This window comes from Odocoileus virginianus, unplaced genomic scaffold (genome assembly GCF_023699985.2).
Source record: "Odocoileus virginianus isolate 20LAN1187 ecotype Illinois unplaced genomic scaffold, Ovbor_1.2 Unplaced_Contig_54, whole genome shotgun sequence".
In the NCBI taxonomy this organism is placed as follows: Eukaryota; Metazoa; Chordata; class Mammalia; order Artiodactyla; family Cervidae; genus Odocoileus; species Odocoileus virginianus.
Genome location: NW_027224371.1, coordinates 2,337 through 19,015, shown reverse-complemented (window position 1 = coordinate 19,015; position 16,679 = coordinate 2,337). Strand labels below are relative to the sequence as shown.

Here is a 16,679-nt window from a genome sequence, read left to right as displayed (position 1 = left end):
ATTTTGGGTAGAATTTGCCTGTGAAGCCATCTGGTCCTGGGCTTTTGTTTGTTGGAAGATTTTTTATTACAGTTTTGATTTCCATGCTTGTGATGGGTCTGTTAAGATTTTCTATTTCTTCCTGGTTCAGTTTTGGAAGGCTATACTTTTCTAAGAATTTGTCCATTTCTTCCAAGTTGTCCATTTTATTGGCATATAGTTGCTGATAGTAGTCTCTTATGATCCTTTGTATTTCTGTGTTGTCTGTTTTGATTTCTCCATTTTCATTTCTAATTTGATTCTTCTCCCTTTTTTCCTGATGAGTCTGGCTAATGGTTTGTCTATTTTATTTATCTTCTCAAAGAACCAGCTTTTAGTTTTGTTGATTTTTGCTATAGTCTCCTTTGTTTCTTTTTCATTTATTTCTGCCCTAATTTTTATGATTTCTTTCCTTCTACTAACCCTGGGGTTCTTCATTTCTTCTTTTTCTAGTTGCTTTAGGTGTAAAGTTAGGTTATTTATTTGATTTCTTTCTCTTGTTTCTTGAGGTAAGCTTGTATTGTTATGAACCTTCTCCTTGGCACTGCTTTTACTGAATCCCATAGATTTTGAGTTGTCGTGTTTTCATTTGTTTATATGCATATTTTGATTTCTTTTTATTTCTTCTGTGATTTGTTGGTTATTCAGAAGTGTGTTGTTTAGCCTCCATATGTTGGAATTTTTAATAGTTTTTTTTTCCTGTAGTTGACATCTAATCTTACTGCATTGTGATCAGAAAAGATGCTTGGAATGATTTCAATTTTTTTTTTAATTTACCAAAGGCTAGATTTATGGCTCAGGATGTGATCTATCCTGGAGAATGTTCCGTGTGCACTTGAGAAAAAGGTGAAACTCATCAAGTTGGTGATGCCATCCAACCATCTCATCCTCTGTCATCCCCTTCTCCTGCCTTCAGTCTTTCCCAGCATCAGGGTCTTTTCCAATGAGTCAGTTCTTTGCATCAGTGGCCAAAGTATTGGAGCTTCAGCTTCCCAGCATCAGTCCTTCCAGTGAATATTCAGGACTGATTTCCTTTAGGATTGACTGGTTTGATCTCCTTGCAGTCCAAGGGACTCTCAAGAGTCTTCTCCAATACCACAGTTCAAAAGCATCAATTCTTTGGTGTTCAGCCTTCTTTATGGTCCAGCTCTCACATCTGTACATGACTACTGGAAAAACCATAGCTTTGACTATATGGACCTCTGTTGGCAAAGTGATGTCTCTGCTTTTTAATACACTGTCTAGGTTTGTCAGAGCTTTTCTTCCAAGGAGAAGAGCTGGCTTGGTGGTGGTGAATTCCCTCAGCTTTTGTTTGTCTGTAAAGCTTTGCTTTCTCCTTCAAATCTTAATGAGATCCTTATTGGCTAGAGTAATCTAGGTTGTAGGTTTTACCCTTTCATCACTTTAAGTATATCCTGCCATTCCCTTCTGGCCTGCAGAGTTTTGTTGAAAGATCAGCTGTTATCCTTATAGGGATCCTCTTTATATCTTGATTGAGGTGGTGTTTAGCTTTAATCCCTGACTTTTGCATATTATTACAAGTAATTTGAGATCAGGAGAAGTTGGGTGAATTGTCCAAAGTGATGTAGTTTAATAATCAGAGAGAAGATGGTGGATCTAATTATCAATAATTGTTTCTATTATGTTATGTAATGAGTCAATAGTAATAGTGCTTCCCCCCAAGCACCTGGTAAAACTCTGACCTAACTTTTTTATACAAGTAAAGTATGGACATGAAAGTATAACTATTGTGCATTCCAAGCACCTGCATTCCAAACCCCTCCTCTTCCTCATCCTGCATCTCCTCAATTTCTCCCATGATAGTACCATCTCTCAGATAATGCTTCCCTGAGGGCTCAGCAGATAAAGAAACTGCCTGCAATGCAGGAGACACAGTTTGATCTCCGGGTCAGGAAGATCCACTGGAGGAGGAAATGGCATCCATTCCAGTATTCTTGCCTGATAAATCCCATGGACAGAGGAGCCTGGTGGGCTACTAGGTCACAAAGAGTCAGACAGGACTGAGGGACTGAGTAAGCATCTTGAACTGGCAGAAGAGTTTCCTTTTGGGGTGTGTGGGATTGAACTCTTAGGCCAGGTTGGCATTTTGCTTGTCTATCGTCCTATTAGCCTAAGACATTGTACATGGTGAGTGGGCCACTGATGTGTGTTCAAACTTGTATTTTTGTTCTGCTTTTCAGAATACAGAGGTGGTGATAGTTCACCTGAAGGAAGAAATGAAGGTTGGAGTTCTTTCCAAGATAATTTTGACAAGAGGAGCCTTCGTTATGAAGATAATGGATATGAGACTCAGCCTTCACACCGCCGTGATGGTGATAGAAGTCTGGTGATACGGGATGTCCAGGAGGACCCCAAAGGAAGACCGTAAGTGATCAGGCAGCAGGGTTTGCACACAGCAGCCCCTGGGACAGTGCAGCTCTCCCTGTGGACTTCTTTTCCTTCTCTCACTGTAAAACTGAAGTATGCTAGAAGTGAAATAATGGTTGTGCAACCCTAATTGTGGAGTTTTCCCTGGTGATCAGTGGTAAAGAATCCACCTGCCAATGCAGGAGATGTGGGTTCAATCACTGGGTCAGGAAGATCCCCTGGAGAAGGAAATGGCAACCCACTCCAGTATTCTTGCCTGGGAAATCCCATGAACAGAGGAGCCTGGTGGGCTACAGTCCATGGGGTTGCAAAGAGTCAGACACAACTTAGTGACTAAATAACAACAATCCAAACTGTAGTGCTGGTGTCAAAGAGACAAGTGTGTACAGAAGACTTTCTTAGCACTTATGGCCACTTACCCTTCTTCTCTCCATGTCAGCTCTCCCTATTCCTTCCGAGGCAATGGGAGGAGAGTGAGGTGGCGCAGAGAAGGCAATATCCATGTTACTGTGTGGGGAAATGGAAAACCTGTGATGAGAGAAATGAAGAACACACAAGATGGTGCCCAAGGGAGCTGGTTTAAGGTCACAGTGAGTATCCTGAAAAAAGTATGGACTGTGAAAGAGAGAAAAGTCAGGAGTTATGTTGGTCTCATGTGGAGATGCTAGTTTATTTTGCTGGGGACAGTTTTTAATCTGACCATTTTATTTCTAGGAGTTAACAGTCTTGTTCATCTAAGGGCAAATTCAGAGAAGCAATATAAAGGGAACAGACCGGCCGTAAGGAGAACGTTGGAGACTATCTCAAGGCAAAGACATGAACTACTGACTAGGATATGGAGCAGCTGTGCACTAGAGGTCTCAGTTTGGCTAGCTGAGTGTGGGACATGGGGTGCTGAGTCTCTGGAGAACTTGTCTGAGGGGCAAGCAGTATCTGCGCTAGGTAGGATCTCCTGGAACTTTATTAAAGGAAGGTCATCTCTAACACCTTGATTATTTGGCAGAGAGCTTTGACTGGAGAGGAGTATTTTGGAAATCCATATTATGCACAAACATAAGAAATCATACCAGTGGTCCCTTCTTTAGATGCCCTTTCAAGCTCAGTAGAAGACTGGAAAAGAACAGGAAAAGGTTTGTTCTCCAGGCTCAATTCCCTGTCATCTGTCCTCTGTCTCAACCTCTCTTTTCATCCTTAGATTCCTCATGGGATAAAGTATGACAAGATATGGCTAATGAACTCAATCCAGAGCCTTTGCAGTGTGTGCTTTACTCCAGTGGATGTAAGACAGGATGCCGAAGCCAGATGAGTGGGCACAGGGAAGGGGGAGAGATCTGGTATAGCAGGGTCTGTTGGCCTCTGATACTATTTCTGTTGCGTTCGATCCCTGTAGTTCCACTATGTGAGAAGTGGGGCTCGATTCTTTGTCCAGGAAGCTAGCGCTGCCTCTGCCTTGATGGATGTCAGCTACAAGATCTATGATGAGGAGAACCAAAAGGTGTGTGTCCGGGTCATTGCCTACAATGCATCCTGGGACAGGAGGACAGGCCTGGGGCTAGCCGTCATCTTTGGAACTAGAGTTGCTGCTTACCCCACCTCTTCTTCCTACAGATACCTATCTTTGTCAACCCCTCTGCTGTTCCCTACTCTGTGCGTAATAAGTTGGAACCAGAAGAAATGGAGCAGCTAAAGGTAATGCCAACTCAAGGCATGCTGTATGCCAACACTCACCTCTACCTCTTCTTCCCCCAGCCCCCCATCCCTCTCACCCCAGATTTCCCTGCCACCACCACAGTCTCAGAGCGGCTCTCTCCCTCTCTCTGTCTCTGCAGCTGGCCTTTAACAAACGATTTGATGTCTCCCAGCAATCTCTTGACCTCCAGAAGCTCCGCTTTGACCCAAGTATGGCTGACAGTAGTAATTTGAGGGCGGGTGTGGGCAGAGGGAATCTTCCTAGAGGGAGACTTGGGGATGGTAATGTGGTGAGGGGCTGATTATGGGCCTGGACCCCACTTGGTGTTCTGAATCCCTCCCCTCTCCTTCCTGAAGACTTGATGGGCCAAGATGTTAAGATAATTCTGAATCGAAGAAACTGCATGGCTGCTGCCCTGCAGATCATCAAGAAGAACTTCCCTGAGGTGAGGCTGAAGGCCCAGCTCTGATATTATGATAGGGGATGGAAGAGATGGGGTGGAGGGCGGATTTGTCTCCAATATCCAGGATAGTAACCTTCACTCTAACTCTTCTTCACCCAAAGCTATTGTCCTTGAACCTGAGCTGCAACAAACTGTACCAGCTGGACGGCCTGTCTGACATTGTGCACATGGTCCCCACAATCAAGATACTGAACCTCTCCAAAAATAAGGTGAGAAGAGGGAGTCAGATCAAAGTTGTGATGAGAGTAGGGGAGGTGGTCGTGGTCATCAGAGTGATAACAGGAGACAGGTGAGGGTACCTGTGGTGGGGAGGGGGCGGTGGAGGCTGGGCTTCAAGGCCTGGTTGTTTCTCTTTCCCTGGGATTCATTTTCCAATTTCCTCTCCATATTTCTCAGCTGAACTCTTTGTGGGAGTTAAACAAGATGAAAGGGCTGAAGCTTGAAGAGCTGTGGCTGCGAGGGAACCCACTGTGTGACAGCTTTCCAGACCAGTCCACCTACGTAAGGTCTGTGTGAGACCATCCTGTCACTCTTCATAGTGACCTTTACCCATGGGGGCCTAAACTATTTCTGACAGTACCTCTTTGCCAAAGGTTGCAGCCCTGGTCTTCTGGGAGGATTAAGGGCTCTGCCTTCTCTTTTCTGTGTCCCTTTAGCTCAGTTCAGTCACTCAGTTGTGTCCGACTCTTTGCAACCCCATGAACTGCAGCACGCCAGGCCTCCCTGTCCATCACCAACTCCCAGAGTTTACTCAAACTCATGTCCATTGAGTCGGTGATGCCATCCAACCATCTCATCCTCTGTCATCTCCTTCTCCTCCCGCCTTCAATCTTTCCCAGCATCAGGGTCTTTTCAAATGAGTCAGCTCTTCGCATCAGGTGGCCAAAATATTGGAGTTTCAGCTTTAGCATCAGTCCTTCCAATGAATATTCAGGACTGATCTCCTTTAGGATGGACTGGTTGGATCTCCTTGCAGTCCAAGGGACTCTCAAGAGTCTTTTCCAACACCACAGTTCAAAAGCATCAATTCTTTGGTGCTCAGTTTTCTTTATAGTCCAACTCTCACATCCATACATGACTATTGGAAAAACCATAGCCTTGACTAGACAGACTTTGTTGGCAAAGTAATGTCTCTGCTTTTTAATATGCTGTCTAGGTTGGTCATAACTTTTCTTTCTTTTTATTTCATGGCTGCAGTCACCATCTGTAGTGATTTTGGAGCCCCCAAAAATAAAGTCTGCCACTGTTTCCACTGTTTCTCCATCTATTTGCCATGAAGTGATGGGACCAGATGCCATGATCTTAGTTTTCTGAATGTTGAGCTTTAAGCCAACTTTTTCACTCTCCTCTTTCACTTCCATCAAGAGGCTCTTTAGTTCTTCACTTTCTGCCATAAGGGTAGTGTCCTCTGCATATCTGAGGTGATTGTGTCTCTTACCTGTGAGGAATTTCCTTCCTCTGACCTGCTTACCTCTTCAGGTCTCAGAAGTCTGCTTCTGGTTCTCTGCCCCCAGCATTCTCCACCAGGGCCTCCCAAGAGCATGGTTCAGGAATCAGGGCTCCTCTCCCTCACCGAGACCAGGAGTGACCAGACCTGACCCTAATGCTGGGCCCTGGACTGAGAAGGGTCACCCAGGTCTGGACCTCATGCTGAGACCGGCCTTCCTTCTCCATGCTGAGACGGGGCTTCCCTCCTCCATTCAGAGAGGGTCCTTCTCCCCCTACCTCCAAAAGGGTTCCCCTCCTCTTCTATGTTGACACAGGGGCTTTCTTGCCCAGTGCTAGGGGCTGAAGTCCTGGGTGGCTGCTGTCATGACATCCGTTCCCCTGGCCCAAAGCCAGGGACTGGATCCTTCTTAGGAAAAAAGCAGAGTTCCTTGAGTCAAGGGGCCAGAAGTTGGCCACCGCCAGTGAGCAGAGAGGTTCCTGAGGCAGGAGAGGAAGGCAGGGGGCAGAGGAGTTAGAGGAGACTGCAGGACAGGCCTCTCAGGGGACACCACCTGTCCCTCCCTGTACACGTCACATCATCCTGCCTGTCCTCCAGAGGAACCCCTGTAGCCTGAGACACATGTGATTCCTCAGAGAAAGATCCAACTCAGATAGGCGCAGAGGCCATCAAGAGAGAAAGTGGTGATCATAAGGGCGGGCTAAAGACCCTCAGCTCTGCACTGAGCTGGGACCTGGCCCTTTATTACTTCTGGGGAAGATCTACCCCCATGGCTACTCCGTTTCCCATGCCCAGGTCTGACTGAGCTCACACAGGTGACAAAGCTTCAACCAACATCCAGTGGCCGGCCCCCAGCCCAACATGTGCATAGTTTCCATTCCTACCTGGGGTGCCTGGGCTGTTCCAGGGCAGGGGAAGGAAAGGGCTGCAGCAGGGGCACTACTTCCTCTTTCTTCTGTCTTCTCCCTTGACCCCCACAATGGTAGAGCTTCCTTCCCTTCTCTTCCCTTTGCTTTCTCTCTCTCCCTTGTCTCTGAGCCCCCATATCTCCCTTGTTTCTCCCCTCCTCCCTCCACTCTCTTTCTGTCTTCATCCCTCTCCCTCCCTCCTGAGCCCCACCTCACTCACCTCCCTTCCACAGCCTCCTGGGCCATCCCTGAGGTGTGACCTGACTTGGCAGAGTGCTGGATGCCCAGAGAGGTAGCAAAGCCCCAGGCTCCCATTCTCCCATTCCCTCTTCTCTCCACAGCCTTCACTGGGCCCTGGAGGAAGGAAGGCAGGGAGGAGAGGAAGGCCTGCAGACTGGATTTGAAGTGTTGGTCCTTGTGGCACAGGAGAAGGGAGTCATGGCAGTCTAGGTGGGAGCTACCCAGGGGAAAGGAGAGGGAGAAGGAGAGGAGGAAGGAATATTAAACTTAAGGTACTTAGAGAGATGGTGCCTTTCAATCAGATGAGAGATACTCAGCGTTCAACAGGGAAGTCAACCCCAAACCCTCAAAATCAAAAGTTGAGGTGGGTACAAGGGGCTGCTGAATGGGCAAGAACACCCCAGTCTCTGTTTATCATGTTAATGTTTTAACTCAAATTAGGCATTACAACCTTGAACTATCAACCACCTCTTCTCTATTTTTGGTTTTGGACAGTGCCATCATAGAATGTTTCCCAAAGTTACTACGCCTGGTAAGTTCCTATGTAAATCATTGTATCTTACTAACATTTCTGACCTCCTACACTCAAGCCCTTTGGTTCTTGCCTAGATTATGTGTTGGTATCAGACCCTTGACCACTTTAGGGGATACGGAGTCCTGAAAATGACATGGATATGCTCACTGGAAAAATATCCATAAACACACACACAGACACATAAAAGTTGCATATAATACTAGAGACCTCTAGGACTTCATGATGAAGATACCCACTGTAAGCTTGCCTGTGGACTTTCTAGGACCCTTTTATAACTTACCTCCTATCCTCCGCAACCTGGGATCATCCTTTTCCCTGATCATCCAGGGTCACTCCCTTGGTCTCCACTCCTGACTTCCCCTTCCGTTCTCCAGGATGGCCGGGAGTTACCCTCACCAGTTGTCATTGACAGTGACACTTCCTGTGCAATAAAGCCTAGCAAGGTGAGGAAGAGGATCAAACAATATTTGGGGCTATTTCAGGTGAGGGTTTATCCACTACATAGTCCCAAATGCCTTTTGATTCCAGGAAAACTATAAAGAATCTGACATACTGAAGAATATGATCCTTCAATTCCTGACGCAGTAAGTTCACTTGGGACCATGAGGAATAGAGAGGGCTGAGACTGGGTCAGGCCACCAAACTGCAGGTCTCCTTGCAGAGACTTTCAAGTCTCCTTTGGGGCTCAGAACACTGACAGCCTGTCCTCACTGCTGTTCCACAGATATTACTTGATCTATGACTCTGGAAACCGATATGATCTCCTCAGTACTTACCACCACAAGGCCTGTTTCTCCCTGACCATTCCATTCCACTCTGAGGATCCAGCCCTGTGAGTATCACTGCCAAAACTCCTCCCTCAGGCTGTGTGGTTCCCCAGTAGACACAGGCCAACTCTTGCTAACATCCCTGCTGGCTGGACCACCACCCATTTTTACTCTGTCTTCTAGAAGCAGCTTATGCGCTTATTTCAAGGACAGCAGGAATATGAAGACAGTCAAGGACCCCAGTGAGTGTGTGGTGGGAAGGCTGGGCAGAAAGGGGGGTGAGGGAGCCAATCATAGGGTCCAGGCCGTGGCAACCCTGACTTTTGCTTTCTTTCCCTCCTCTACAGACCTGCGTGTCCAGCAGTTGAAGCACACAAATGGTGACATTGTGCATGCCCTCTGTGTGTTGCCCAAAACTCAGCATGACCTCAGCTCCTTCATGGTGGACATGTGGTTCCAGACAGTGAGTGGCTGCTTCTTCCCTTGGTGGGGCGGCAGTGGCGGGGGTGGGGGGGGAGCCCTGTAGGGGGATAGTCAGGCAGGAAGCCACAGGTGGGGAAGAGGTTGAGGGGGTGACATTACCTGGGCTCTTCCTTTTCAGAGTACGATGCTCTGCTTCTCTGTCAGTGGGGTGTTCAAGGAAGGTGAGTGTGTGTAGCCCTCTTCCCCCAGATGCCCCACTGCTCCCTCCTCTGGCTAGGCTCCCCCCTCAAGAGCCCTTCCAGCTTCTCTGCACTCCCCTCCCCTTCCCTTTCATTCTGTCCCCTCCCCTGGACTCCCCTCTTTGACTCCCCTTCCCTTCCCTTCCCTCCCTGTTCTTTCCCTCCCCTCTCCGTTCTTTCCCTCCTTTCCCCTCCCTTCCCTCTGTGTCCTCCAGCCCTCAGTCTTCCCACAGACAACCCAGATCTGAACTGCGTCCATGTCTGCCCTGCCTGCCTTGGACATTACGGACGTAGGCTGTGGAGTTTGGTGGCTCCCATCTCAGATCCTTACACTGAGAACTTGGGCCATTACTTAACCTCACAGTTTCCTCATTTGCAAAATGGGGTCATAATATCCACCTCTTGGGCAGCTATGAAAAATGCATCCCATGAACTTGTAAAGTGGTTGCCATGGGGACATGTCACTGGGAGCAGACAGCTCCTACAGTTGCCCTCCCCATTCCCAACACTCTGGTTCCCCAAGTGAAGAGCTGTCCCCTCAGCATGACTGGGGTCCACCATGGGAGCCTGTAAACATGTAGGGCTCTAAGAGCTATTGTTTGTTGTTTGTTGAAGTGGAAGGAGGGTTTCAGGACTGTGTGCGTGCCTTCACCCGGACCTTCATCACTACCCCTGCCAGCTCTTCCAGGTGAGAGCCGTGTTGTGAGCGGAATGACCCATTCAGTGTGATTTCGGAGTCCTGGACATGTGGTGGTGCAGACCTTATGTTTATTCAGTATTGTGGAAAGCCAGCAGGGAGCTCCAAGGAGCAGTCTAGCCTAGTGGTTAGGAAGAGCATGGCCTCTGGAATCAGCACATGGGTTCTCTCCCTGACCCAACACTCTCTGTGTGACCTTGGTCAAGTCACATGACCTCTCCATGACTCAGTGTCTTCTGAAAATGGGAATCAGACTGTACACTCCTGTACTGTAGTGTACTGGGCTGCTGTTCAGGGTAGATATGAAGTTGTTCCTGGGTTGGGGGTCAACCTATCCACTGAGTGAAGCTGGTAGACAATCTCTCTGAAGGTGGGCTCTGTGTGAGGGGCAGAGGAACCAGTCAAGGAGCCTGGGGACAGACACAGGAGGGGGATGGAAGGAATCTGGTTGCTGAGTGGTGGTGGCAGCAGTCAGGATTGTGGGTGCTGGTTGTCCATCCATTAGTTATCTAAATGCGCATTTTTCCTCCAGTCTTTGTATAGTGAATGATGAGCTGTTTGTGATGGAAGCCAGCCCTAAAAACACCCAGAGTGCATTCTCCATCCCAGTGCCCATACCACCCACCAGCTCCGTGGCCACTTTCTCCAAGGAACAGCAGCAAATGGTGCAAGCCTTCTCCACTCAGTCTGGGATGAACTGTCAGTGGTCTCAGAAGTGAGTATTGTGTGTGCATGAAGATAAGAGGGAGCTAGGAGAATGATGGAATTAATAATGGGAACACACAAGCAATTTGGAAAAATAAGTATTTGGATATTTTGCTTCCAAAAAAGTAAGCTTGTGAAAAAGATAAACAAATCTTATGATTATATATGTAAATCATTTTAAAAACAGTATCATGCTCATATGACATGATATTTTATATGGAAAATGATAAGTTCACTAAGACACTGTAAGAATACATAAACAAGTTCAGTAAAATTTCAGGATATATGATCAGTATACAAAAGTCATTTATATTTCTATGCACTTAAAATGAAAAAATCCTAAATTGAAATTAAGAAAACAATTTGATTTATAGTAGGATCAGAAAGGATAAATGTTTAGAGCAAAATGTAACTAAAAGAAGTAAAAAAATTATACTTTAAAATCTTCAAAACATTATTGGAGTAAATTAAAGAAAATCTTTAAAAAAAAAGGATATTCTGTGTTCATGTTGGAAGACTTAATATTGTTAAGATTGTAGGTGCTATTCAAAGTGATCTACAGAGTCTAAACCATAGCAAAAATCCCTGTTGGCTCCTTTCCAGAAATTGATTAAATGATCCTCAATTTTCACATGGAAGTGCATGGACTCAGAATAGTCAAAACAATATTGAAAGGGAATAATGTTGAGGACTCACAAATCCTGGTCCTCACAATTTCTAAACTTACTACAAAGATACTATAATCAAGGCTGCATGGCACTGACATTTGATAGATTAGTGCAGTAGATTTGAGAGTCCTGATATAAACCCTGACATTTGTAGCTAATTAATTTTTAGTGGGTGCCAAATTAATTAATGGAGAAAAAATAGTCTTTTTGACAGATGGTGCTGGGACACATGGGTATTCACATGGCAAAAAAAAAAAAAAAGAATTTTGTCTCCTATCACAGACCATATACAAATATTGGCTCAAAATGGATCAAAGACCTAATGTAAAATCTACAAGTGTAAAAACTCTTACTGACTTTCACTTAGTATGACAATCTCTAGGTCTGTCCATGTTGCTGCAAATGGTATTATTTCATTCTCTTTTATGACTGAGTAATATTCCATTGTTTATATGTGCCGTATCTTCTTTACCCATTTCTCTGACAGTGGACATTTATGTTGCTTCCATGGCTTGTCTAATGTAAATAGTGCTGCTATGAACATTGGGATGTGTGTATCTCTTTGAATTATGGTTTTCCCTGGATATATGCCCAGGAATAGGGTTGCTGAATCATATGATAGTTCTATATTTAGTTCTCTAAGGCACCTTCATGAAAAGTGAAAGTGGAAGTCACTCAGTCGTGTCCAACTCTTTGCGACCTCATGGACTATACAGTCCCTGGAATTCTCTAGGCCAGAATACTGGAGTGAATAGCCTTTCCCTTCTCCAGGGGATCTTCCCAACCCAGGGATCGAACCTGGATCTCCTGCATTGCAGGCAGATTCTTTACCAGCTGAGCCACAAGGGAAGGCTATACTGTTCTCCATAGTGGTTGTACCAATTTACATTTCCACCAACAGTGGAGGAGGGTTCCCTTTTCTCCACACCCTTTCCAGCATTTATTGTTTGTAGATTTTTTGATGATAGCCATTCTGACTGGTGTGAGGTGATACCTCATTGTCATTTTGATTTGCATTTCTCTAATAATTAGTGATGTTGAGCATCTTTTCATGCATTTTTTGGCTTTCTGTATATAATCTTTGGGGAATGTCTACTTAGATCTTCTTCCCATATTTTGGTTGGGTAAGTAAAGTAAGTCAGACAGAGAAAGACAAATATATATGATATCACTTACATGTGAAATCTAAAAAAATGATACAAATGAACTTATTTACAAAACAGAAATAGACACAGATCTTTGAAAATAAACTTATGGTTACCAAAGGGAAAGTGTGGGGAGAAGTGATAAATTAGGATATTGCAATTAATATCTACACACTGCTATATACAGAATAGATAACTAATAAAGACCTACTATATAGCACAGGGAACTCTACTCAATGTTCTGTAATAATCTATATGGGAAAATAATCTGAAAAAGAATATATATATATGAATATGTATGTATGTATATGTATATACTCAGTTTGTTATATACCTGAAACTAACATAACATTCTAAGTCAATTATACTCCAATAAAAATTTTTAAAAGCACTTAGAATAAAACATAGGTGTATATCTTCATGACCTTGAATCAGTCACCAGTTTCTTATGTGTGACACCAAAAACACACGCAGCCAAAGAAACAAATAAATTGCACTTCATCAAAATTAAAAACTTTTGTGCATCAAAGGACACTATCAAGAAAGTGAAAAGACCAACCCACAAAATGGGAGAAAATATTTGCAAATCACATATCTGATAAGGTCTGCTGTCTAGAATATTGAAGGATTTTACAAGTCAACAATCAAAACATAAATACTAATTTTAAAATGGAGAAAAGATTTGAATAGATACTTCTCTAAATATGGTATACAAATGACCGGCAAGCACATGAAAACATGCTCAGCATCCTTAATCATTAGGAAAATACAAATCAAAACAACCACTTACTTCACATACACTAAGATGGCTTTAATCAATGAAACAAAAGATAAGCATAGGTGAAGGTGTGGAGAAGTTAGAATGCTCATGTATTAGAGGTATATGGAATACTCACTTCGGAAAAACACTTGGAAGTTCCTCAAAATATTAAAATGGGGTTACCATATCACCCGGTAATCCCACTCCTAAATATCTACCAGGAGAAATGAAAGCATATGTTCACTCTAAAACTTATTCAGGAATAGCATTATTCATAATAGTCAAAATATGGAAAAAACTGATGAATGGATGAATAAAACTGGTACAGCCATATAGTAGAATATTATTCAGTCATAAAAAAGAATACAGTTCTGATATATGTCATGACATGGATGAACCTTGAAAACATGATGCTAAGTGAAAGAAGCCAGTCACAAGAAGTCAGATATTGTAGGAAATGTTCATAATTGGCAAATCCACAGGGACCAAAATCATATTAGTGGTTGCCAGGAGAAGGGGAGGAATAGAGAGGGATCATTAATGGTTAAGGAGTTTCTTTTTGAGGTGTTAAAATGATTCTGGAATTAGATAGATGTGATAGGTGCACAATCTTCTAATAAAAAGCACTGATTTGTATACTTTAAAATGATGTGTGCATTATATCTCAATAAAAGACAGTTGGAAACTAGTACTTTATAATTTTTCATTTGTCATTTTCTTGAATGTCTTTCTTGATCAGTATATATTGAATTCCCTTGTTCTTATGCACAGTTCAATTTTTCTGTTTTGAATTCCAGTGGGCATGAATGCTAGTGACAGATGATTTGGTTTTCGCTGGTCTTTCTTCATCATTACACATACCGTTCACACTGGTCCATGTGTCCCAGCAAGAAAAGTGGCATGAATTTAGTGGTGGCATTGCAGTGTCAACATGTCTGTATTGTGCTACTAATGGAGAGCACCTGTTCTTCTCCCACTACAGGTGCCTTCAGGACAATGAATGGAACTACACCAGAGCTGGTCAAGTCTTCTGTATGCTCAAGGTGAGGTCTGGGAATCAAGTAGGTTAAAGATGAACATTTCTGGGCCTTCGGGGAGGCCAAGAAAGTGGAGGCTGGTGGCCTGGGAATGGAACTTGGGGACTGGCTTTTTAACATCCCAACTCCTTCCCTCCAGACCGAGGGCAAGATCCCAGAGGAAGCCTTCAAAGAAATCCCCTGAAAGGAGCCCTTGGATGTCGTCTTTGGATTCATCCACATCGTCTTTTTCTCTCTAGCCTCAGGCCACGCCCGTGACTGGGGTTGGAAACTGACCAAGAAGCCAAAGTTACATTATAGGCCAATTAACATATCCTGAGGGTCAGTTGTTCTGCATATTTCCCTCACTCATTATTGCTGTGTTTGTTTTCATAATAAAGAGTGATGTTGCATGTTATATGTTATGTGTCCTTCATTGCTCTTCCTTGCCCCAATCATGAGCCAGTGGGTCCAGGTCTGAAAAGTCCTGCCCTCCTCCCTGACCCACATTCCCCTTGGTAATCCCTGGCAGATACATCAGGCTTGATGTCAATAAATTATGATGAGAGGAGACATGATATGCTTCCAGGGATTGGTTTTTGGAGGTGGTGTGACCCAGATGCTCTTCCTAGAGATTCTCAGAAGCAGGCATGTGACCTGGAACAACAGAGGCTTTGCAAGGAATGCCAACTGGCTAGTGAGGGCAGTGGAAAGAAGATGAGGACATGTTTTACTTCTTATTCCTAATTACTTCCAAAGACCATACTGTGAACAGTTTCATGATTTTCATACAGATGAATGAGAAATCCTAGAGGAGGGCATGGCAACCCACTCCAGTATTCTTCCTGGAGAATCCCATGGACAGAGGAACCTGGCAGGCTACAGTCCATAGGGTCACACAGAGTCGGACACAACTGAAGTGATGTGAGCATGCATGCATGAGTGAGAAATGGGCCTTTTCACACCTCTCACCATGCTTCCATAAGGAATCTCATTCATCCCCTGTACTGCCCCTTTCTAAAGGTACATTGTAGGAGGGATCTCACCTCAGTACCTTAGAGTAGGGGAGAGTCAGCCTGTCTACCCATGCATCTCTCAGCTGACATCGGGTGCTTGAGGGGGTTGAGCCATTTCATTTCACTTCCAAACAAACAACACGAAATCTCACATTATGGTTAAGTCTGTGTGACCTTTCTCACACAATTAGCAGTACAGAATTACAAGCAAGAGTTGAAAGGGACACAACTTATTTTCTGCACTTCTGTAATGTATACCCTTCAGACAACAAGCAGGCATGATTTTTGAAATGAGAATAATAGCGGTGTCACATTTTAAGCTATGATCATATACATGATGATACAGGTGTGGTACCACCAGTTTACAAATTATGCCTCCATTTTGGTGTCTTGCATAAGTTATTTTCTACCACATGCAACTTTTCAGCTCTTTACATACATTTACATGAAGGATTCGTATATTGGCTTGTGAACTCTTTAAAAATATGAACTAAGGGGATGATTGCCATTACATTAGGAATTTTGCTGTTCAGTTGCTAAGTTGTGTCCATCTCTTTGCAGCCCCATGGACTGCAGCACACCAGACTTCCCTGTCCTTCACTGTCTCCAAGAGTTTGCTCAGATTCATGTCCATTGAGTCAGTGATGCTATCTAACCATTTCATCCCCTGCCACCCTCTTCTCCTGCCGTCAATCTTTCCCAGCATCAGGGTCTTTTCCAGTGAGTCAACTCTTCGCAAGAGGTGGCCAAAGTATTGGAGTTTCAGCTTCAGCATCAGTCCTTTCAATGAACACCAGGACTGATCTCCTTTAGGATGGACTGGTTGGATCTCCTTGCAGTCCAAGGGACTCTCAAGAGTCTTCTCCAACACCGCAGTTCAAAAGCATCAATTCTTTGGCACTCAGCCTTCTTTATGGTCCAACTCTCACATTTATTACTACATGGCTACAGGAAAAACCATAACTTTTACTATACGGACCTTTGTCATGAAAGTGATGTCTATGCTTTTTAATACACAATCTAGGCTTGCCATAGCTTTCATTCCAAGGAGCAAGTGTTTTTTTTAATTTCATGGCTGCAGTCACCATCTGCAGTGATTTTGGAGCCCAGGAAAATAAAATCTGTCACTGCTTCCACTTTTTCCCCTTCTATTTGCCATGAAGTGATGGGACTGGATGCCATGATCTTAGTTTTTTAAATGTTGAGTTTTAAGCCAGCTTTTTCACTGTCCTCTTTCACCCTCATCAAGAGGCTCTTTAATCCCTCTTCAGTTCAGTCACTCAGTCATGTCCTATTCTTTGCAACCCCATGAACTGCAGCACGCCAGGCCTCCCTGTCCATCACCAACTCCTGGAGTCCACCCAAACCATGTCCACTGAGTCGGTGATGCCATCCAACCATCTCATCTTCTGTCGTCCCCTTCTCCTCCCACCCTCAATCTTTCCCAGTATCAGGGTCTTTTCAAATGAGGCAGTTCTTTGCATCAGGTGGTCAAAGAATTGGAGTTTCAGCTTCAGCATCAGTCCTTCCAATGAATATTCAGGACTGACTTCC

General features: G+C 44.3%; 1 protein-coding gene across 2 annotated transcripts in view; it reads left to right on the top strand.

The window, feature by feature from the left end:
* The window catches only part of LOC110124399 (nuclear RNA export factor 2), a 33,744-nt gene extending 19,217 nt beyond the window's left edge, over window positions 1–14,527 (top strand). For both annotated transcript variants that reach the window (XM_070464665.1, XM_070464664.1), the window contains 20 exons: window positions 2,220–2,403; window positions 2,846–2,996; window positions 3,602–3,685; window positions 3,797–3,901; window positions 4,015–4,095; window positions 4,236–4,305; window positions 4,453–4,541; window positions 4,661–4,768; window positions 4,956–5,065; window positions 7,650–7,686; window positions 8,064–8,132; window positions 8,218–8,273; window positions 8,414–8,521; window positions 8,640–8,698; window positions 8,804–8,919; window positions 9,058–9,100; window positions 9,734–9,806; window positions 10,348–10,530; window positions 14,076–14,136; window positions 14,270–14,527. In XM_070464665.1, the coding sequence (XP_070320766.1) occupies window positions 2,220–2,403; window positions 2,846–2,996; window positions 3,602–3,685; window positions 3,797–3,901; window positions 4,015–4,095; window positions 4,236–4,305; window positions 4,453–4,541; window positions 4,661–4,768; window positions 4,956–5,065; window positions 7,650–7,686; window positions 8,064–8,132; window positions 8,218–8,273; window positions 8,414–8,521; window positions 8,640–8,698; window positions 8,804–8,919; window positions 9,058–9,100; window positions 9,734–9,806; window positions 10,348–10,530; window positions 14,076–14,136; window positions 14,270–14,314 (1,832 nt within the window). In that variant the 3' untranslated portion in view covers window positions 14,315–14,527. The remainder of the gene's footprint in view (window positions 1–2,219; window positions 2,404–2,845; window positions 2,997–3,601; window positions 3,686–3,796; window positions 3,902–4,014; window positions 4,096–4,235; window positions 4,306–4,452; window positions 4,542–4,660; window positions 4,769–4,955; window positions 5,066–7,649; window positions 7,687–8,063; window positions 8,133–8,217; window positions 8,274–8,413; window positions 8,522–8,639; window positions 8,699–8,803; window positions 8,920–9,057; window positions 9,101–9,733; window positions 9,807–10,347; window positions 10,531–14,075; window positions 14,137–14,269) is intronic.
* The last annotated feature ends 2,152 nt before the right edge of the window (window positions 14,528–16,679 follow it).